General features: G+C 35.1%; 1 protein-coding gene across 1 annotated transcript in view; it reads right to left on the bottom strand.

The window, feature by feature from the left end:
- LOC129807668 (cadherin-related tumor suppressor) overlaps positions 1-25,000 on the bottom strand; it is a 92,138-nt gene that overhangs the window by 22,606 nt on the left and 44,532 nt on the right. Inside the window, exons 5-7 of the mRNA XM_055857089.1 lie at positions 19,718-19,905; positions 17,153-17,569; positions 13,236-13,749 (exon numbers count right to left, since the gene is read on the bottom strand). Coding sequence (XP_055713064.1) covers positions 13,236-13,749; positions 17,153-17,569; positions 19,718-19,905 — 1,119 coding nt within the window. The remainder of the gene's footprint in view (positions 1-13,235; positions 13,750-17,152; positions 17,570-19,717; positions 19,906-25,000) is intronic.

Genomic DNA, 25,000 nt, shown 5'->3' on the forward strand with positions numbered 1-25,000 from the left:
CCAATATTTTATTGCTCGTACTCTTTTTATAGGGGGGTAAATATATGTAATCCTTCTATTTGCAATTGGTCTTTAAGCCTAATTCATAGAAAGCAACAATAAAAATACTTTCAGCAGCAATTTTGGTAACATTTGCACAATGCGATTTTCAAAAATACTTTTTAAAGTATTTAAAGCATTACAGAAAAAAAATATTTTGTAAAAATGTTTGTGAATTCCTATGGGGGACTTACAAAATGCTCGTAAATAGTATAACCCACAAACAAGTTCGTAAAAGTTTGTACTTTTTCACAAATATTGTTTGTTTCAACATGATCACTTGACGAGCATTTTCTGTACTTTTACAAACATTTGTTCGTAAATGTTCGTAAACACACAAAAAATGTTCGTAAAATTTTTGTCATTTGTTCGTAAATGTTCGTAAAATTTTCGTCAGACAAACAAAAATTTATATACAAATGACAAAATTTTACGAACATTTTTAGTGTGTCTATGAACAAAAGTTTGTAAAAGTACAAAAAATTTCGTCAAGTGATCATGCTACGAGCAATGTTTGTGAAAAAAGTACAAACTTTTACGAACTTATTTGTGGGTGATACGATTTACGAGCATTTCGTAAGTCCTCCATAAAAAATTTACAAACATTTATGAACATTGTGTCCGAAATTGCAAGCTGGTCGGAATTTGGTACACTTACCCTACTATTTTGATTAAATCAATTCTTTATTTTCAGCATTAAAATTTAATTCCGAAACACGAGCATTTGGCCAAGTTCTATTGACTTGCATAGTTTTTTTTCGTGAGACTTACCAAAAATTTTGGCCACAATTGAAAATATGTATATAATGCTCTTGAAATCAATGATGTGCACAAGTATTTGTGTAATGTACAAAATGATTTGATAAATGTTTATATTAAACGTTGGTTGATTGGCTCGTTAAGACAACATTCCACCAGTTCTATAGAACAGAACGCGAACCATCATCTCGTGTTTAAATCTGACACGATTGAATGCTGGTTGGACTAAAAAGAATAGACTGTATGAAAAAAGTGCTTTGCTCAACTTCTTTTCTATAACCCGCCGAAAAAAAAATCATCATTAGATAAATATACAAAATATGACTGTGATCGATGCTTCTTATCGATTCTCGACGTCAAATGGAGATCTCGAATTAGAGATAAAGCTCTGCTTTCCACTTGGTATAATGGAATTATTTATCTATAGAGAAAAACAGGCAAAATTGATCGGTGTCTGATAAATCTTTTTGCGATTCCTGCCATAGCATCTGTCGTGGGATATTTTGATCAATTAATCCGGGAGTCGGATGTTTAAACAAAAATTAGATGTCAAATGTTTTTGATTGAATTATTTACCCAAAGATGGACATTTTAGATCTTTTTCCCCAGTGACATTTTTGGTAGTTTGGGAGCTTCTGTTGAATATTGATGATCTTGCTCGAGATTACTATCGATCAACATTGGATCAAGTTGGGATTCCGCACCATTTATTCTTGTCCAGAGACATCTGCGCGTGCAACCAATTTACGATTGGCAATTTGTCGTTTTTCGGTTACGTCTTCAATCAACCTTTTTTTCATCTTTCTCATCATTTTGGGTGTCTTTTTTTCACCTTATACCTCTTTTTTTTTGTCTGAGCCTCTCAATTCTTTCAAGTGGCTTTTTTTGCCCATATCTGATGATCCCCACGAAGGCCTATCCTAAACTACTGGGATGAAGAATCTTTCTCTGGACGCCCCTGACACAATCGCCCTCCAGCTGTCTCACTATTTAGTTCATCAGAGTGAAAAATTTTAACATAAATCAGCAAGTATGGTTGGTGCATGGGGATCATGGTTTTGGATCGGAAGGCTTCTTTTTATCGATCCTTGAGGTCGTCTCATCTTGGTTGCGATGCAGAGACGTGCACTCACGCATTTTATATAAAAACGACGATTTTCTTTTTATCTCACTCCCTCCACCAACCAACCACCTTCTGCAACAAAGGCAATAACTATCGATATTTTAGTTCTTGATGCTCTCTCGGAGAATTTTTATACCCCCGGGTAACAGTATGAAAATGTTAGTTGCAGCAAGTTCAATGCGATCGATAACACGATAAAAGACTATGTTTTTGACGATACACGTTTTATTATATGGCCTCTATCTCTTGCCCCCCTCATTCTCTGTGCTGCCCTTTTGTCTTTCATTGCTAGTACATTGTATGTGTTTGTGTTGCGATTTCACAAGAAAATTATTTCGTTTTTAGAGAAGAAAAACATCCCAAGATCACCTTTTTTTTTTAAGATCCCCCGTGCTTCTCCATACTCCTTCTTCACCATCAACATCACACCGCAAACCGAGAGCATGATGGGGCGAATGGCGGGAAAAAAGACCATCTTATGGCACGACAGAAAAATGCTTCGAGGGATTAAAATATTAGTTAGTTGACAATAGATAAATCGCCAACAATTCGTTAGAGGAGTCTGATGCAGTTGAGGCGCGCATCATCAATCGACCTCTTTGCAGAGCGCGTGTGAATGTGACCACTATTATCGGCAATGTTGCTCAGCCTATTATCCATCCACCTCCAGACACATCATACAATGTAAATTATTGACCCGTATCCACTTTTTCGCGCCTATCAATATGAAAAAAGGCTAATGTGTCTTGTTCATGGATTCTTACGTTGTCTTAAATAGATGGCGGTTGATCACGCGTCCCAAAGAACCTAGTTCTCCTAAACTCTTTTCTTAGCTATCGATTTTGACTTTTATGGTACAGACGCCTAAAATTTTTGAATGCAAATATCATGCATAATTAGATTAAATATAAAAGTTCTATAAAAAAGCCAAAAAAAGCCAAGATTCCAAAAAGGGATAAAGTCCCGACCGTTAAAATCACGAAAACCAAAATCTCGAAAAGTCAAATTGTCGGAAAGCTAAAATTAAGAACGCCAAAATTTCGAAAGTCAATCTTCTGAAGAAGCTGATATCACAAAAATAAAAATCCCAAAAAGTCGAAATCCTGAATGGGCCAAAATTCCGAACATCAAAATCCCAAAAGGGTCAAAATCCCGAAAGCCAAAATCCCAAAGGGATAAATTTCCGTTAAAATTTCGAAAACCAAAATCTCGAAAAGTCAAATTGTAGGAAAGCTAAAATTAAGAACGCCAAAATCTCGAAAGTCAATCTCCCGAAAAAGCCAAAATCATAAAAATAAAAATTCCGAAAAGTCGAAATCTTGAATGGGCCAAAATTTCGAACGTCAAAATCCCAAAAAGGTCAAAATCCCGAAAGCCAAAATCCCAAAAGGGAGAAAGTCCCGACCGTTAAAATCACGAAAACCAAAATCTCGAAAAGTCAAATTGTCGGAAAGCTAAAATTAAGAACGCCAAAATTTCGAAAGTCAATCTTCTGAAGAAGTTGATATCACAAAAATAAAAATCCCAAAAAGTCGAAATCCTGAATGGGCCAAAATTCCGAACATCAAAATCCCAAAAGGGTCAAAATCCCGAAAGCCAAAATCCCAAAAGGGATAAAGACCCGACCGTTAAAATTTCAAAAACCAAAATCTCGAAAAGTCAAATTGTCGGAAAGCTAAAATTAAGAACGCCAAAATCTCGAAAGTCAATCTTCCGAAAAAGCCAAATTCACAAAAATAAAAATTCCGTAAAGTCGAAATCCTGAATGGGCCAAAAGTCCGACCGTCAAAATCCCAAAAGGGTCAAAATTCCGAAAACCAGAATCTCGAACGCCAGAATTCCTAAAACAAAAATCCTGAATGGGCCAAAATCCTAAACGGAAAAATCTCAAAAAGTCGAAATTCCGATAGTCCAAATACCGAAAGGGCCAAAATCCGGAAAGTCAAAATCTCGAACTCCAAATTTCGAAATTTTCTATTCTCATTCTCTTCTTCATTGTCCTTTTACCCATATTAAAGTATATCTATTTGGGAATATTTTAAGAACGCATCATTAGATTAAAATAAACTATTGCGTTCTGGAGATAGCAAAATGTCTTTTATAGTGATTTAAACAAAAATAAACAATTTTAATAAAACAAAATTTTTAATTTTTAATTTTTGAAAGTTTGACCATAAGGTTTAGCTAATTGAATAAAACTTACGAAAACTTTCCCAATCTTTTCTATATTTCTGTATTTAATATTTTCTTACAAATTTTCATGACTAGGATATCTCTCAGTTGAACAAGCTATTACCATTAAAATTTCAAAATTCCCTTCCACATGTTTATGATAATTCTCTAACTCAACTTACAAAAAAATACCCTGCTGTATATAGCTATAGCAGGAAATAGTTTTTATTTAAATCTGAAGCCTATTGGATAATTGGTCAGAATTTTCCTTCTTTAATTTATTGCTTCACTCTCACCTCTAAGACACATTAAAAGCGCCTAATAATCATTTCGACCAGCGAGATATGCAGTAAGTGAAGGAAAAGACCAAGAATTGCACAAATACGCGTTGAGAATTCCATATAAATTCTTACAATTTATTAGTGTGGTCTTTTTATCAGTGGAAGCCAGAGAGAGATGAAGAAACTCAAAATGCTTAAAGAGAAAAAAAATGAAGGCATTATGGAAAAGAGTCAAAGACGCAGTCAGAAAGATGAGAATGAATGAAAAATATGGTGTGAATGGATATGTAGAAAATAAAAGTGGGACAATTTGCACGCAAATGTTGCAAATTGCAATTCCTGACGATAATTATTTGCCATGAAGATGGGCAAAGGCATAAAAATTCCAAGATATTTTTTCTCCAAAGTGTGTCCATGGTATTGAGAGACTATATGAAGCCACCTCCACACAAAGTATTCATCATGATCTTTTTTTTTTACTTATAAGCGTCTTTCTCACCTCTAATGGGAGAGATCACCCAGTGCAGTCTCTGCCTTGGTTGGAATCTAATGAGGGAAGAGAGTGAGAGCACAAGAATGTGGAGTCTTCACCTTCATAGGATGCATTCTTTTCTTCCCACCTTCGAAAGTGTTTCACCATTTTTTTGTTGTTCTTTTTGCAACCATTCTTGGGTCTCTTACTCCGAAGAAGAACCCATTTCTTCTCGCAATGGTGCACTCCGGAGTGTCGTTGGGAGTGAAAGAATCAAAAGCACCTGAGTTGCACCCAGGAAAGAATGCTTGGATGAAGAAGAGGCATGAAATACCACAATACCCCAGTCATGATTTTCTTATATGGAAATAAACACCAAGATGAAATGGGGGAATTATACGAAAAAGAAGTTGAGGTGAAGAAGCACTCAGGTGGTGATACATAAGGCCAAGTCAAGAGGGGGGAAGAAGAACATAAATTATTGCGTATATACAGCATTTATGACATGATATCGTGGACATAAAAATGAATTAATGACACAGTTGAAGGCAACTCGACCAATCACGGATCGCACTGGGTGCTCTTGTGGCGACCAAGAATATTCTCCGACAGCCTCACATTGTCATTAAGTGGGACGTTTCTTCGTGGCTGGACAACTTGCATCTTCCCCATCTTGGAAAGTCAAACTCTCCCACTCGGAAGGGCCATACCCCAGCCCCAAACTCTCTCTTTCACCGGAACATTTCAAGATGGAAGTTCTTGTCGCCTTTTACGCTTTTCAATCAACTTGTAACAGATTCAAAAATCAAATTAAAATTTGGTATTCAAACTTAATTTTGGGATCTTTAGCGAATCTAATACGGGCTTCAGATCTAATAACGTCAAGACACTAGTAGAATTTTTTTTTAAATGCCTTTTTTAAAAAATTCTGACGTTTATGCCTACAAGGATAGGGGAAATTCTCTTTAAAAAAGGCATTTTTTTAAAAAAAAATTCTACTAATGTGTAGACGCCATAAGACTTAAGCGGTCTTCAGACTAGAGGTTTAGGCCAGTTCCTGTAGGTCTCAAAATCCTAAATAGCGAGCAATTTAATTGTTTTTTGATAGCCTAATAGGTTATTTATCTTCAATAATCCAATCCTAAGTTAAGATTTCCCAAAAAAATCATTATTAAAAAGAAATTAGAGCAGTTAAGTCATTTGGCCAAGCCTTAGGTCTGAAGCTCGTATTAGCTATATCTGGCTTAACTCCTCTAATTCCTCATCAATCATGATTTTTTAAGAAATTGTTGTTAAGGATTGAATATTAAGTGCAAATGATTCATTTGATTTTGAAAAATCAATACAAATTGCTTGTTATTTAGATTTTTGAGACATTCGGGAACTGGGCTAAGCCTCCAGTCTGAAGCCGGTATTACTGTGTTCCCACTAAACGCTCCTAATACTTATGTAGTTTGAAATAAAATTAAAGTTTTAAGGAAGAATGGGACATTGGTGTCTCAAAAACGAAAACGTAATGTTTTGATGACTATAGAACCTATACAATGATATTTTACCCTTTAAATAGTCAGAAAAAAACAGTTTTCGTTTTTTGGAAAACCGGTGTCCCATTCTTTCTTAACCCTTTTAGGACGAGTTGGACACCGATATCCCAAAACCAAACCATTTTTTTACTATAGATTTATTTTGCTCTGTAACAGTCAGAAAAATCGGTTTTTGTTTTCGGGACATCAGTGTCCCAATCGTCCTCAAAGGTTTAAAAAATTAACGGCACAATAGGAGAATTCTGAATAGAATCTAATTTCAGACTTTAAAATATTTTTCACTGGCTAGCTCAAATCCTGAATCCTGCAAAGAATGATGGTAGAATCGACCCAGATTATGTACTTGAAAAGACGTAATATCGACAATCGTGGGTATCCTGCGTGGGACAAACCTAAAAGCGTCCTAAAAGCCTGTGACTCTGATAGAGATAAGCGATTGAAAATGAATGAATGAGACTTTCTCACTGTCTCAGATGGACAAAAGAAAATTTTGAGTATATTATTACTATCTTATACTTCTAATTCAAAATGGAAATTAATTTATTTTTAAAATATAACTGTATTACGAGCTTGTGGTCTTTTTTGCCAACTCAATCACTGTTAATCACTGATAATATTTGAGAAAAATTTTAAATTTCTATTGTCCATCAAGAATGAATTTAAAAAAAAATTTAAAAATCAACGTTAAAATGATTTTTAAAAATCAATTGCTTGTTGTTAAGAAATTCCAGATAATCGTGAACTATAGGCTAAACCTCTAGTAAAAGGAATCATATTAGGCTGCCTTATTCCTAAATTTGCCTTATTCGAAAAAAAATTTAAAACATTTTGTCTTTTGAGTTAGCAATTGTGTTGCTAACTCAATTTGGTTGCTAACTCCACTTTCCATAAGAGGAAGGTTTTCGGTCTTAGTACACACTCTGTCTTCGAACTCTGTATTTTTTTAAAATGACAAAATAAATATTTTAAAAGCTAGCCTTAAGTTAGACATTTCCCCAAATAATTAGGTCAGAATCATTTAAGAAATATGAAAAAAACAATCTTCGAAAATTCGATATCCAAATAGTTTTCGAACATTGGTGTCCAAGGACGAAATATTCGCCTTGATTACCTCTAAAACATATTCAAAAACGAAAGAAATCGTAGGGGCCGTTTCCGGTATAAACCAAAAAACATGGTTTTGGAGGGGTAGGATCAGGATGGGGGAAAAAGAAAACAAACTGTCCCAGATAATGTTGACTAATGGAGGGGGGAGTAGTCGGAGACCGGAAGTCGATATCTCTTACCGTTTGGCCTCTAACCGTATCACAAGTTGAAAAAAGTAGATTATATAACTGCTCTCTCTTTGAGTTCGAGCAGTAGGGGAAAGTACTCCCCCTTCGAACGTTCATGCCTTCGAAAAATGTGAATTTTCTTTAAGTTCTACTAAAATACTTGAACATTTCTAGTAAATATTAGTTAGCTTATAATCAATTATTGATAATTCTGTGAAAATCATGTGGAAATCTCTTAGGAAAAGTAAAAGAAATTCATATTATCGAAGGCATGAACGTTCGAAGGGACAGTATTTTCCCCTAATATAAAGTGTTCGAAGCAAGAATGTGTGCGAAGCCTGAAAACTTTCCCCTACTTAAAAATATTCGTGCTTAGGCTACCTTAATCCTCAATACCTTTTACCACGACAAATATCTCGTCCCCTAAGGAATAATTCTCTCAGTGGTAAAAATTGATGAGAGACACGAAAGTCTTTAACCATGCAGCAGTAATTATTCAATTACCAAAGTATTGGAATTAACCTAAATAAATTAGATTATTTAAAGGCGTTTCCAGAAGTCCATTCCATCAACGTATTCAAAATGCTAACTTTTTGTCTGCGATCGCGTGAAATTGCTACGCCAGGTGCTTCTTCAATTTGCTAATTACAATTATCAGCAGGTATATTTCGGCACTATAAATAATTGTGAGATTCGCAAAGGAATGTTGGCAAAAAAAAAGTCTTGCAATAAAAGACCAAGTCTGGAGAATAGTAATGCGCGATTGAATTTTGCAATGACTTTTTGAAATTTCCATTGAACATTTATCAGCCAATATATTCTAGTATATATTATATATATATATATATATATATTCAAAGGAGGTTCTTGGAATATAATCAGCTGCAGCATTTTAGCATGTCATAATGTATGGGTTACGGAAGTGGATGATAGTTTTATTGCTACTTTGTATTTTATAGACGGACAATTTAGCGCTTTAATTAGAAATATTATTAAATGTTGGTCTATTTTGGACTGTTTTATTTTTTTTTGTTTCACCAAACAATCTTCTTGATATTCTCTTGCAATATACATTCTACCAAGAAGAATGGGAATAAATAAACAGATTAGGTAGAACAAAAAAAAGATAGTAATATGTAAATTGACGATGAAAAGGAATAATAGTGGTAACGATTGAGCAACAGAAGCGAAAGTTGAGGGCGTCTCAAATGATTGTTTATTGCACCCAAGTTGCTTGTAAGAGTCATTTGGCCGGTTGTGGACTTCTCCCAGTTTTATTTCATCTTTAAGCTAAAAGTTCCAATTTATGCAGAGTTAGAGATAGAAAGAGACTTGCTTTTCACAAAGGCGAAAAAGCCGCCAATTTATTAATAGGCTCAGCATCACGTCTCTAAATTGAGTCGAGTTTAAAACTCCAACATCAATTTTCGTGCTCTGACAGCTAGTTAATCATAGTTGGAAAATACTACCATGTATTGTTCATACACGATGCTCTTGTACAATTTTCCAACAAGGTGAAATGGTCTCTTTTATGATGTCTCCATGGGTTCTCTTTCACTCTAATTGCAGTGACACTTGTGGTACACGCAAAATACTTCACAACAGGGCTGTATTTCAGCGAGATTGCTTTTGAAATTGAGCTGTTTTTGCAAAGAAAACTTTCAAATAGGTATATTTAGTTTAAACACGTTTCGTTACAGATTAAACAAGGTCTTGGAGTTATTAGAAATTTGAGCATTGTTTTAATTTCTCATCTTCTTTTCAGATTGAAGGATATTGAGGCAATGCGAAGAAGAATAGAAAAGAAAGAGCTCTTTAGGATTAAATTGAAGATACCCTTTTAGGGTTTGAATGGGTAATACCCTCGAATTTTCTTCAGCCCTAATCTGTTCATATGCCCCTTTAAAGTTGATTGAAAAGAAAAATTTCTCCCGTCTCTGACTTAGCTAGATGATCATCTATTTGAAAGAATTTGTTGATGGTGACTTTTGAAACCCACATATGTCCTGATTGTTATTATTCTTGGAATCATTACAATTGTCTTTAGGAACAACCCTTCTTATCAACAGACTTAATCGGGTCATTATCTATCCAGGATTTTGAATATTCTAATTCAAATTCTATTAAATTTAGTAACACTAATAGAACCTAAAACCGATATGTTAAACGAACGACATGACTAAGATTTCCTTAAAAATCTATAATTTTCGAATTTCACTAAAATTTTAGATTCAGTGAACTTTTGATTTTATTAAAAAAAAGAAGCAATTTTAAAATAAGTATACAATTTACCTTTGAATTAGTTTAATTTACTTCGATTTTTTTGCAGTGCCAATTTCAAATCAAAAGAATCCCTTCAAGACTGAACTGTGCTTAAGATTTTTAGATATCTCTTCATAAACATGTGATCTTTCAAAAAAAGTTTTTGCGTTTATTCGATCAGTATTAATTAATCGTGTCGAGGCCTCTAACAATGGGTCTCGTCAATTGCAAGCGAACTTGCCGATATCAAATTCCCTGTCCCGCATGAGGCAGAGAACAACGGACAAACCAGTCACATAGGAAGTCACATTTGGAGAAGCTCCATTGTCGTCTATTGTCTCTCAAGCGCGCTACGTCGCTTCTAAAACGATTGAGGGACTTCCATGTCTTCCAGTCTTGGTCACCACCAGGAAGAAGGCCTTCCCTTCATTCGATTGGTTAGTCTATAAACTCTTAAACTCTAAGGTCCTGATTTGAAAACTGATTAGCTTCAGATTACACTGGAGTTGTCATATCGATCTTGACTTCGATCACTGAATGAACGAAAGCATTAGGACTGCTTCAACAAAGTAATATACAACTTAAAGAATTCATGCTGATTTAAAAACGAATTTAGACATCACGCATCAGTTTTCTACACAATATTTACTGCCACTGATCCGAAACTCGACTTAAGCAACGACATAAGGACTATATAAATCGGCCTAAATGTAGACATGGGTACACCGGATACGAAGGAACAGACTAGAAACCTAGAAATAGGAACAGTCTAGAAGCCTAATGCCCCGCCTGATTCCCTAGACACACTTACGACTTAAGCCAAGAGACAACTCAATGTAATTAAAATCAGAATAATGATTAGATTACATTTCCATCAGTTTTTGATTACTCCGTCTCTCGGCTTAAGCAGAGAAACGGCTTAATTATCGGGAAACTGATAGGAATTTAGGCAAATCATTATTTTGATTACAATTACAATAAGCCGTCCCTCGGCTTAAGTCGTAAGAGTGTCTATGGCATAAGGCTTAAGATTCAATTTCTGCGTTTTTTTTTAATTTCATAAACTGGTATCTGAAACATAACGGCTCATTGCGGGTACTCAAAACTGTCTAGTTAGGGAATACCGGAGGCAATCTATAGGGAAACCGAAAACACCAGTTATCCCTTGCCGTATATCTGATCCCCGTTTTTAAATAAATATCTCTAATTTTGATGTAAGTATCATAACTCTTTGACGCTAAACCCAGCGAGCGTTTTAATAGTTTTTCCTAGCGCGTTCGGTCAAATGACAGACCGCGGTAGGGTAGGATATTCAACAACTTTCCTAGGAGGAGAGGAAAAAATTAAAATTTAAACACTGAAAAATGTATAACATGCATGTTTTAAGAAATTCATAAAGCTTGATAGCGTCATTGTATTGTTTAGATATGTGTTACTTTAAAAAAAAAATTAAACCCTTTGAACAGGTCAATTTGACCGGTCTTGGTAGGTTTAGTGTTAAAATCCGGAAATTATTATTTGAACTTAAATAATCTAATTACAAACTTTTTATTGGGAGTATGAACAAATTTCGGTGGCAATGTACTAATTTGAAAGTTTTTTAAACAATATATAGTTCATTATTAATTAATTGTTATTATTAGTTATTGTTATTAGTAGAATCTATTGATAGATTATTCTGGTTTCAGTCAATAATTCTTGAAAATTAACGACCCTTATAGTTGTTATTAGTCATTTTGTCCTCAATGTCAAAATTCCCATTTATGAAGCATTTAAACATTTCTTTTATATATATATATATAGTTTTCTTTAGTGATTATTCATAGTTCTTAGTTTTAATGCCATGTAAATCTATCTTGTTTACGCTTTGGCAAATATACATCACTCCAAGCCTAATGGTAGCGCTAAATGACGAAGTTTGAAATAGTATTACCCAATGTTGCGCTAACGTTATTAATTTTCGTTACAATTTTAAACAATCTGTTGCATGTACAGTAGACTCTCGCTCAATCGGCTCTTTTTCAATCGGACGAAAAATGTTGTTGACAATTTTCACTTTTAATTATGAAGCTTATTTGCTCAAATTTGCTTTTGTTCATTCTATTTTATCGTGATTCTTTATAATTGAGCGCTTTTTGTGGAATTTACAAAAGCTTTGACGCCCAAATCTATCGGTAAACCGGATGACATTTCGCCTCAAATGCCCATTTGAGAGAGAGTTTACTGTACAATGTTGTCCGGGAATGATATCCTGGCTAAATAAGCTTGCCAATTTAGGATTACAAGTATGGACTAATATACAGATATTCCGAATTGGCACAAGTTTTAACGAGCTCAAACCCAGTAGAAAAAAGCTAAAAGATCATAGCGTAGTAAATTTATTTCACTCTTGTCCAAATCCTAAGTCCGTGTGCTTTGGCATGAGGAAATGTCCGGTTATCTGGGTGGGATATAGTGTCGGTCGCGCCCTCACTTCTATATGGTCAAAGTGCGACAATAATTACGAATGGTCGCCCTGACGGAAGGTATCATGAAAGTGTGTGGCGGTGGAATTGAAAGTTGCGCATTTTATTGCACAACTGGCGTGCACAATTGTCTCACAAGAGTAACACTTGGTGTGTCTGGAATTGCACTTTCTATATACATTCATGTTGCCTGGCAAACAAGGAATTCGTGGCCCAAAATGTCGCGTCAGATAGTGTCTTTTTGGCGCGCAAATGAGGAAGAGAAGAAGGTGAGAAGAGACACTGCGGTATTTGCAATCAGAAGCAGGTCGAATCACAGAAGATTAAATTGCACCTAAGATCGCGAGTATTTTGTCACTTTTTTTGGAATGACTACTTTCACGTAATTCACACCAGAAATGAACCTAAAAATATTAACTAGCTATTTAAGATGTTTGCTGTAAGTTTTTTTTGTTAAATTCTTCTTTCTTAAACTTCTACAAGTTCTTAGCTTACGCGATATGCTTTTTTCGAGACTTAATCTTTCTCTCTTTCTACAACAATATTATTATTCGGCATGTTATAAACAATCACGTTAATACTGTAATTTCTGAAACGAAACCAATCATTACGAATGAGTTGGCAGGATTTCTTGCCACACATGAGTATCTTCATTATCATCATCTTCATCGGCACTTTTGCTCATGGAATGCTCAAATGTTCTCCTTCAAATTTCTTGCAAATAAGAGGACCCTCATCTTACGGCCCAAAGCTCTCAATGCAAATTGATCATTTTCTAAATTTATGAATTATTTATATGGTAAAAATTCCTTTAGCACAAAAAAGGTAGATTTAAAGAACTTACCAGTATCCATTGCTACCAGCGTGAGGGTGTACTCAGCTTGAGATTCCCGGTCTAGAGCACGCAGAAGGGATATTTCACCAGTGCTTGCATTTATGCGAAAGAGATCAGCATCACCCTCCTTGAGAAAGTACCTAACTTGGGAGTTGAAGGGTGGGGTATCTGCATCGTATGCTCTGACCGTAATGACATAGCCCCCATTTGGCGGGATGACATTCTCCATAACATAAGCCAAATAGGGACTGTCCAGGAATGTGGGTGGATTGTCATTGATGTCAGTGATGGTGATGGTGAGTTCGGCTGTGTCGAATCTCGTCTCGCCACTTCCCACATCGCTGGCACAGTCTTCGGCACGAACTGTGAGGACGTACCGTGACTTGCGCTCAAAGTTGAGATTCTTGGCCACTCTCACCACACCCGAGTCCTCACTGATGCTGAAATCGCGATTGTCATCGCCGCCAGAGATTGAGAATCTCACCCGACCATTCGCCCCGTCATCGATGTCCGTGGCTGAGACCTGAGAAAGAAAGAGATGAATTAAACTGTGGTTAATTCCTTTTCATCTTCCCAGAATCGATTTGAAATTCTCAGGAGTTTTTGCTCCATGGATCTCTTTTTTTTAATATAAGTATATAGTCATTCGAGGAGAGATGGAACACCTTTTTTATTTTCAATATTGCTGATACGTTTTGAATGCGAGACAAAGACGAATCTCACTGGTTTATCATTTGAAGACTCTAAATTTAAAATATCAATATTAGAAATGCCTAGATAAAAATAGTCACTTCGAAAAATAGGATTTAAAAAAAGTTGCATTTTGAGGCACTCAAAAAAAGTGAGGGTGAAATGGAACACCCCTAATTTTAGCAAAATATTTATAGTTTATTTTATTAATTTAGAATAGGAGGGAAGTGATTTTAGACATGAACAATATTTCATTTAATTTATTGGAGTTTATTTCATTTTTTCATTATAAATGATTTATTTTGTGGAATATTTGGCTCATGTACTTCGATGGCAATTTCGCTGAATGTATCAAGTCAGTCTTACCAGAAATTTAGGGAAAATAATTTCAAAGATTTACTTGAAAAGATTTTGAAGAACATTGACCAAAATTCACACTGGAAGTTTTGCCAAAACTATTAAGTTCCATCTCTCCTCAACCTCAAAATACACGTATTCTTATGGCGAATAAAATATTTTTGGCCATTTTTCAGACATCCAAAAAATTCAATTTCAATTTTCTCGTACAATTTTAAAGGTAGAAAGCTGTAACTTGGGGGTTTTTATTAGAATGTTATAGGGCACAAATAGACCAAATGAGGTGAAGATCCTGCATAGGGTGTAGGCAGGAGGCGAAGTGGTCCATCTCTCCCACTGTTCCGTCTCTCCTCGAATGACTATATAGATACTTTGTTGATAGTATTCAAAGTTACAGACAATTGAACGAAATTGTTACTGAAATTATAAATTTTCCAATAGAAGCATAGAAACTAATTATTGTTTTGTTTTCGTTCAAAGTTACGTGTGTTATCTTTCTAAAACAATCTAATAAAACATGTTTAGTATTGGTCCCTTACTTATAATTTGAAAAAATAATCTCTCGAGCAGGACTAATTTTTAAAATTTAATTTTTCATGAAATTTATTTTTCAAGGATGAAATGGGACAACAGCGAGGATTATTTCTTCGTGGAATTTTAAGAAATTTATAGATCTTTTGAACTGAACTTAATATTCTATTGACTCATTTTTTTTTGATTATTTTTGTAATAATCTAATTGTTTTGTTTGGAATATTTAACCCCAAACCGTCAATTCATTTGGATTTTGATAATAAAACCCGTCAAATCATTGCTCTACCTGCCGATTTTACTCGGAAGTTTCTTGAATTGTAACGGTATATTCTAGAACATTTAGAGAAATTCTGTAGATTTTGGGCAGTATTTCTGCTAGAAAATCTGTAGATTTTCGGCAGAAATTCTTCCGAAAATCTGCAGATTCTCGGCAGAATTTCTGCATAAGAAATCTGCATAGTCTCCATTTTCTTAACAAAAATATTGTTGATTTATCAAGTAACTGTAGAAGTTACAAAGAAAATGGTATGATTTGCTTAACAAGCATTACCGATTAAACATTTTAGATAAATAAAAAAAACTGCGAGCAAAAATACTAATTTCTTAAAAATCGCCAATGGAATGATACAAAAACACGAAATTTAGGTCGACACTCTGCTTAAAGTTTTCACTTCACTATTCTCTACTTATAACACGGCGTCGCAGAATTCTTTATTTTATATAAATGCACTGTGATATCACCAAGAATAACTCTATTGAATTTTGCAAACTTCAGTGAAAAATATTCCATCTTTTCACACACAGCTGTCTGGAAAGTCTGGAATGTAGAAAAATCTACAGAAAATCGGCAAAATATCTACAGAAATTCATCAGAGTATGCACCAAGATTCGTCAGAAAATCTGGAAAAATTTCTGATGAATTTTGTCCCAAGCCCAAATAAAATTCGTAGAAATATCTACAGATTTCTCGGCAGATTTTCGTCAGAGGTGTAGATATTTTCTGCAAAAATCTTAAAGATATCTGACGAAATTATTTAACGCGAATATTTTCCAAAAGATTTCTTTTTTTACAATTTTTTCATAGATTTTCAGTAGTTCCAGTGAAATTTGTTTGTTTTTTAGTAACAGGAACAGTTCAGTGATGGTAATAAACAAATTACAAACTTAAAATTCGCGTTTTAAACCACAGAAAAAAATGTTTAAAGTGATTCCCACTCAAAATTTATTTTTGGTCCTTCGAGCCGTATATTTTTTCTTTAATTTAATACTCAAATAGTGCTTCTTAATTTTCAGTAATGTTCCTCTGCTATTTGAGCCGGTTTATTTTAAGAAAAGACAGAGTTTAAAGAAGATTATTTTTCCTGTGATCCTTTAAATTTTTAATAAGGAAATAACAACAAGGATTGTAGAGTTAATTTCCCGATTCTGGCACCAATTATATGAAATTTTCAAAATATTTGCTGCATTTTACCAATTATCTTTCACAAGGTGCAATGCATTATTCATTAGTCTATAAAATGAATATTTCCTTTAAATTCCTAACAGAATATGCGTCTGGTAGCCCGAGAGCCTGAGAGGAAACTTGCAATTATTTCTGTATTTAATTGAATTTTGTAAATAGCGATTTAACTGAATTTTATAAATAGACAGATTAAAGTACGAGATAGAGTTTTAGGGTTTTTAGGACTTATATTTTAAACTAAATTATTGAAGCATTTTCTAACTCAATAATCTTTGCTGCTCTTCTTTTGTAACGTTATTAAGAAGGGTCCCGGTCAAAAAACCCGAAAGCCAAAAATCCGAAAGCCAAAATACAGAATTCTTAAAAATATCATAGCTACTCCCACAATTGCACCCGCGGTTGCTAAAGGCTAAATAAAATTTTCTGTGTCTACACATTATCCTTCATTAATTTCCTTCCTTTCAGGATTTTAAACATTTGGGATTTTTGTTGATAGGGAGTGTATCCGGTATTCGCCAGTGGAAAACTGATCAACCTAAGAGGAAAACACTTTTTTTGGTCTTGTGCAGAGCTTTCGGTCCCGATATGGACCATCTTCAGTGGTCAACTAAATTGTGTTTTCGAAACTTTTCTCAGTGAAGATCATCACTAGCAGGATGTCACTATGAGGGGTCTTTTCTTTTCAAATCGGTTTGGAAAATTGTGATATGACTCTTTATGACGTTTTTTTTTTCTTTTTGCTACTTTCTTTTATCTCCAACTGAAATCTGGCTGGTCTTTTTCTCTTGCAATTAGGGATTTTGACTTTTGGGATTTTGACTTTGGGGATTATGGCTTTCGGGATTTTGGCTACCTCCGATTAGGAAGTGTATTAAAACTCTTACCTGAAGAACCATGGCACCGATGCTGGCGTTCTCAGCTATAGAGGCACTGTACTGTTTAGGATCGAAGACAGGGCTATTGTCATTTTCATCCAAAATTTTCACAGATATGTTGGTTTGGGTGGATTTTGGTGGATCTCCTCGGTCTCTGGCTGTAACCATAAGGTTGTAGCTGGATCGGATTTCCCTATCGAGTCTTCCAGACACCCTAAGAAGTCCATCGACAGTTCCCAATGTAAATGGTACAGCAGGTTCCGAAGCCAGGAGGTATTCAATGTATCCGTTTCGACCCTCATCGCGATCTGTTGCTTTAATAGCCATTACGACAGTATTCATGGGGATGTTCTCTGCCACGCTGGTTTCATTTGCCGTAATGAATGTTGGTGCCACGTCATTCACGTCCTTCAGAGTAACTGTGACCTGAATGTGTGAAATGGAATGGAACGTAAATTAATTTGGATTTCTTGCACTTCGGCAGGATTTATTGTCTCATGCATGTTTTGCAGTAATTTCACAAAAAGGGTCTACCGGGTAAATTGCTCATTGATCGTCCAAGTAATTTAAACATAAGAGAGTCAAAGGAAGAGGATGGTATCCACACACAGAAAAAAAAATCCAATCTATTCTTGTGCTTGAGTGTGAAAAAAAATCGATTTATAAACAATTGCGCAGCATTTCATCGCGAAAAGAAACAGTAGCGGAACTAATTTGTAATAAGATCGGATGCTGTGTGGCTGCTCCAAATGTCTATGTTGAGCCACATTTTTTTGTAACTCCATGCCACTCATCCTATGCCATCGAATTGTTCTCTCATCACCTTCCCGAGTCATTCTCCCCTCATTCATTTGCCCACACAGCATATTCACATGTGTGAAAATTTCCAAAGTCAATTTACTCCATCGTATGGAATGTGTGTCCAAAGATTTAAAAGGTGGCACAGATGGATGCTCAGAAAAAGAATCATCACCTTGTTCCACTGGATAGTAACAATTCAGAGTGTTTCAAATGGGTAAATTTATTGTTTTCTTGTTGAATGTGAAGAAGGTGGAAAAAGTCACTCTCAATAGAATCTATCCAGTTTCATTCTCCATATCAATAGAAATCTACTGGGTTTTTTCTTTCCTTCTTCTGAGGAAATTGATAAAAGTGCGATCTTGTTCCCCCTGAGGGGCTCAATTAATTTTCACTCAAATCTGACAAATCCCCTCCTCAGTGGGAAATTAATGGAAATTCTATGGAAAGCAGGCAATTTACAAATATCTCACCCAAACACTGTGCTTCGTGAACTTTTCATTTGTGTAGAGACATGGATAATTTTTCAAAAAGTTTAAAACTCGAGCTATGTTTAGATGAGCAACGGTATGAGAATCTTTTTAAGCAACAAATTTTGTTAAAATTTGTCTTTTTGCAGTTAATACAGAACTGTCTGTATAAATAATTGTTCTCATTGTTCTCACATTAGCATTTGTTGCAACTTGTCGTTGCGCGGCATTCGTCTATCATATGACCATACTCCTTACACTTCCAACACTGTCACTCTAAATTCCTCATTTCGAGCATCAGTTGAAGTTCTATGGCGTTCTATCATGTTTTTGGACTAGAACCCAAAATATTTATTCAAGACTGTGATACTGTCTCTGGGAAAGACCCCACTGATTTTGTTTGGATTTACTTATCTTTGGGATTCTCAGTAAAAAAAAATTTGACAGCAGTTGAGTTGAGGGCAATTGAATGTATATTAGGAGGAGAAAAGGAAGAAAAATGTGATTTGTCATGTATGCATAGGCACATTATTTACACACGCGGTCATTCTCAAGTGCTCAATGCAGAAGCATTTTTGTTTGGTGTTAAACGAAATAATTTATTCCATGTCCAACCTCTTCTCGTCGCATTTTACAAAACTTCACTCTTGTACAAAAGCACCTTCATCTCCCCTCAACTGTCTTTTTTTTCCTTAGTACTCTTTCCATCTTAACGTGTCTTTTTTTTTATTCTTCCACTTTTCATCTTCTTTCACGTGTATAAAATAATATTTTAAGACAGAGGCAGATACACATACAGTGCTGTAGTGTCTTCCTTTGGGATCTTTAGAGCCACTCAATCGTTAGTCGCTTCTGGCAATGGAGTGCATTCTTCATCTCCATCATCATCGTCTTCTTGCAGTCATTGCTCAGAGAGAAATACCATATGAATTGCACTTAATTGTTGGTGCAATGGAAAATAGGCAAGTCCCCCCTGTTCTTTGGGTTTCTCTCTGTCTCCCTGGTGGATACATTTGTAGAATTGATGGAGCAATTAGTCTCTAATTGAAACCATTTTTTTCTCTACATATAATTTGCACAATTGTGAAAATTGCGTGTGTCTATTTGCCTGGATATTTCTGCAACTTCAAACAACCCCTTCATTTGAAAATCAACAAGACATTCCTCCTGATTTTGTCACTCAATCCACTCGGCTGGTCATTAAGCCTTTTTACCCGTGCCGTCTTATTTGTCAGTCTTCCTGGTTTTTGTGAGAAATTCCATGGACGAGATAAGGGAAAAAAAGCTCTTTTACATTTATGCGTACCTGAACTGTCGATGAGAGTCGCTTTTGCTGCTCCTCAGCACAATCCCGAGCTGTTACCACAAGACTGTACGTGGCTTTTGTCTCGCGATCCAGCATTTGTCTCGTCTGGATGGTACCACTGGGTGTTATTTCAAAATCATTGTTGTCATCTCCAGCTGTTATGCTATACTCAATCCTTCCATTATCTCCTGCAAGAAACAAAGAGTAAAATGGATCTGATTAGTTTATTGTAAATTTATTTAAGATGTCTTCAGAAGATGATGAAGGCTCTTGTCAAACTTAACATCTTAATTTGAATGATGCAAAATGCAAAAATATTTCCCATTCTTTGTGTTAGAGGTAATGGCAAAGCCCCAAATAGACCCAGGCTGATCCACGAGAAGATTATACCGTAAAATTTGACGTTAAAAATTTGTCCAAACAAATATTCTCATAGGGTACTTAATGGTTCAAATCTTAGAGCATCCGCTCTATGATGCAAGTGGCTTGGGTTCGAATCCCCTTTAGGTTATCAGGAATTTTTCTGGTTTTAGATATGTTCGGTCAGACTGCATTCAGTGGACTTCCATTGCACTTGATTTCACGGGCATAGAACTGACAATCTCATCATGTAAAGAAAAAATAATAATAGGGGAGACCGGGGTAGAATTAGCCGCGCATGGTATTGGACAGAGGGATATTATAGCCTGCTTTAGAAGGAATATTGAGGCAAACCACTACTTATTCGATGTAAATTTATCCCTTCCTATTCATTAAAATATTTTTTATCCTGGTATAAACATTTTTTGTACAAATTATACGCAATGAAAGATTTCATATCCTGGCTAAATCTGCCCCAGTCTCCCCTACGTGTTTAGAAATCTCTTTGCGGGAAGGCCTACTTCCTGTATGGAATGTTGTGTCAGCAATATTATTATTATTAATATGCACATAATGGGAGTTTAGAATCAAAGATCAGAGAGATTTTTTTGCACAAACTTCCTTTACTTAACTTCTAAATTTAACAGACTAAGTTATTTTAGAGGAGATCAACTTGAATCGATTTGAAGACGATATTGACAAACAAGAAAAGTCTGGTCAGATTACCAAAAACGTGCAAGCGCCTCCACCTTGTAATTAAGTAGTGACAACTGTGGGGGAAAGCTCGCTACCTTCGGACGATTTATACCTCGCAGCTTCGCACAAATCATTTTTTTTAATGTGTTATAAATGAATTTGGTTAATTATATCATTATATTTTAATATCTAGTCCAATGCCTCAAATTTTCAGAAAAGTTCTATGGGTGAAATCTATAAGGAACATTTAGAAAAAATTGAATTGTCCGAAACTTAAGTCGTCCGAAGATAGCGTGCTTTTTTGTAGTCGTAACTATGTAATGTTGATTAAGAGGCTGACCTGTCTCCCTAGTGTTATGAAGAGAAGTTGGCTATTCTTCTGAGGGGAAATTTGGAATTATTTTTCGGATAATAATATTGTGTGGTGTTGATGCCTCCAAAGCAATGGCGCTCATGGTGTAGGTCATACATTTACGTATTTATGACCTCTTGATTACAACATCTAGTCTACCTAGTTTCATCCCGTCGTAATGAGGTAAATTTTAGGTTGTGACATTTAATATTCTGATCTGAAGTATTAATTACTCAATGGGGCGACTCAATAAAATATTTTGTGCGCCTGACGGTAGACAAAATTACACTGCGAGAAAGCTCAGTGAGATATTTTTATATCAAAAGGGCAGTTTCGAATTAAAAGTTCCCCATATAATGTCGTGTACGCTAAGTCCTCTCTCGAATAATCCTCAGGTATGTAGAAGCCCTAAGGGACACTGTGACCAAAAAAGGAAGCTAAAAGAATACTTGGTTCTGTCGTATCGTGGAGAATTCTATAAACTGATATGGGATCGAAAGTGCTTCTTAGAGCCTAGTCATTGCATAGCCTGGGGCACAACCCCTTATAGTATAGGGGTTCAAATAATTAGGAAACTTAAGAACCATAATAAATTTTAGCGTTAGCTCTAGAACTAGGTAATACCTACAGAATGTTTAGAATCCTAATTTGCTGTCTAATTAGGTGTCTTATGTAAATGATATAAAAGAATGGTTTTTCTATGAGTACGATGTTAGATAAACTGCCGAGTTCTCAACATATCTTCCCCTCTACACCGCCCCATAAATGCTATTCTATGGGCAAACAAACAAGCGGCAGAGCAGACGATAGCACAAGAGACACAATGATTGATTACTTCTGAGGTCGAAAACATAAACTTAAATCTATGTACCATCCAGAAATTTTTTTATTGTTATTATGATTATTTATTATTATTATTGTTAAAATTTATTCGTTTCATTCCATTTTCGCATTTCTTAGTGGCTTTCGCTTCTGCCGTATTCTCCATCTTTCTTCCTCCTTTTGCTGATGCCACTTGCGGGTTGTTTGTATGGTATATATTCGGTATAAAGATGGGGGGACACCACAAGGGCAATTGAGGGAGATGGGGGAGAGCAAATGATGTACGTTCAGTTGTTACCACAGACATTTCCTGCATTTAGTATTAGAACTTTGTCTCTCATTGCGATAATAAATTTTCCCCTTTTGCGATTTTAATTGATTTTGTGTGATTTTGCACCTACATATTTTTTATTTCAGTTTTTTTCTTGAGCATTATAAAACCGCATTCAGTGGTTTGCTGATAGTGCAGAATATTTGTCAGATGGTTCTGGTGTGAGAAGAAGTGACTTGAAGTTGTTACTTCCTCGGGTATGTGTGCTAAAACCTCCCTTGATATGTCTTCACTCTCGCTGAGCAATTGCCAGAGACATTAGTTTTGTTGGTTCTCATGTTCACAGTTCTTGTGTGCCTTGTGCGCACATCCCAGAATCAAGAAGCACCATGCATCGTGTTTGGGTGCAAAAATTCAAAGAACCAGAAGGGAAGACCAAGGAAATAAATTAAATCAGTGATTATACTGAAGAGCAGCACACACATTCCACTTTTTCTCAACTCTATATCTCCCTTATCCCAAACATTCGAACCTCGAAACACACCCAAAGAACTTTCGAACCATCCTACAGCAGTGTGTTGAATGCCCAAAAAGCTGGGTAAAATTGTATATTGGAGATAGAGTCTCATGGTTTTGGACGACCCCACCATAAGTTAACTCTTGGGAATCGAAGTCTGAAGCCAAATTCACGAGCAGTAACAAACCATTTCATTAGATTATTGATATTTGTAGAGAAACGAGCTAATATTTCAGACAGATTGAAATATCGTTCACTTTGACTGGAAATATCGGACAGGGCAGGATTCCAACGAAATTGATTTAAATTATAGACTTTTCTTCGAATATTTTATAAGTAGTGTTTTTCTTATAAATATTTATTCCTTGTGAATATGCTGTGAAATAATAAAAGTCGTTTAATTTTCAACATAATATGATATAATTGTCTTTTTTATCAGGACTTCATCAGAATGAACGAATTTTGCAAAGGGACTAAAAACATAGTTCCTTTTTATTTTGTTTTAAAACAAATGATCTTAATGATACTAATGACAGTCTTAATTTGTTTATTTACAGCGCTTAGTCCTATAGATTTAAAAAGAAAACTTTCCACCAGTGCAAACCTATCAATTCATCAGTGAAGTCATGTTACTAATACCTTTCATTTGCTTTATTTCTCAGGATTTAAGAAATTTTTATTTTTTTTTTCATTTTATATGTTGTGCAATACCCAAAGGGATAAAAACATTGACACTCTGATTGAGATTCTGTGCGAAAAGACTTAGAATACATCTGAAAGAGCAAAAATTTGCTGTATACGAAATTTCACACAAGCTGAATTTTCTGTATGATAAAGTGTCCGATATATTACTCAAAGCAATACTAGTTATATTTTTTTAAAATCATTTTTAAGAAAACAAATGTGATAAACTACACTGTACCCTGCTGCACTTATGAAGAAAAATTAACGAAATATTCAATTTGTATAAAATCTTTTACATTTCAAAGTTAAGGAATTAGTGCTCATACGCAACGTGTCCGAAATATTGTTCCGTTCCCTAAATTTTCATAACGAATACTAATTTTACGGTTTTGTATGTATTTTGGAGATAGTCTGACCGGAAAATTTTACCATAGATAATAAGAACTATTATCCTGTTTTTCTTCTAAGGAATTTTTAGGGGTAAAATGTTGAAAAAAGCGTGAAATGTTATTCTTTAAATAATCTTCTGAATTAAACGGCAGAAGCGTGAGATTTTTGTAAGGTTTTTGAATTTTAACAAGTGTGAAATGATTTCAATTAAGTGTAAACTGATGATAAATCGGATATAAATTGATAAATTGATATCTTTTCCTTGATTACAATTACCGTAGATGCGAGTGAGTGGCTCCCCTTCTTTTCACAAGTCTTGCTTTAATTTTGGAACCTAACCGTGGTGTCACATATAAGATTAATATTAATATTAAGAAAAGCCGGAATGAGAGGTATATAGTACGCAAAATTTCAAATGGAAAATCGCGTGTGTTAGAAAGAGTACACTCTAGTGGAGTAATATGTTGAGTAAGATATTACTGTTCGTATTAATTGTTTTCTGAATTGTATTACAAACAATTCGAGTAAATTTTCCATGCGTGCCAACTGTGATTGCAAGATGCAACTGTGATGTGAGGCAAGACAAAATAATTCCTGTCTTTTTTGCCATTTTTGCAGTTCAGAAAGTATTAATTTTAATATTAATCTTATATGTGACATGGCCATAAATATGTTCCAGTGACAAAAATGGTACTAAGAATGATCTAATTTTTTTGGAATATTAAAGTTATTTGAGTTATTCCAGTGAGCTTAATTTAAATCCCGAAAGCTTGGGACCAAAATGAACAATATTTCTAGCTGCTATAGAGAGTTGATAAGAGTATAACAGGTACAACAATTGCTGATTCAACTGACTATTAGTTAAAATTGATTTTGACCAGAGTTTTGGGCATTCATTGCACTGTGTACCGTTGTCGTCCATTTGCACCCAGAAATTTCTCTACCTGCTGTCCATCCTTATACATTCAATTGTGCAAAATTAATTAAGTCACTTTAGTGTCGATTGTTGTATTTACCTTTCCAAACTGACTTGGATGGAAAAAGACGATGTGGATCCGCGTGGAAGTTCAGTTAAGAAAAAAAAATCTCATGCTGCATTCTCTGTCCTTTTCCCACATTGTGTTGTATATGTAAAATTGATGCAGCAAATGTATTGAATATCTGGCGAAACCAAACGCTATCTGAATATTA

The sequence above is a fragment of the Phlebotomus papatasi genome, chromosome 3, assembly GCF_024763615.1.
Source record: "Phlebotomus papatasi isolate M1 chromosome 3, Ppap_2.1, whole genome shotgun sequence".
Classification (NCBI taxonomy): domain Eukaryota; kingdom Metazoa; phylum Arthropoda; class Insecta; order Diptera; family Psychodidae; genus Phlebotomus; species Phlebotomus papatasi.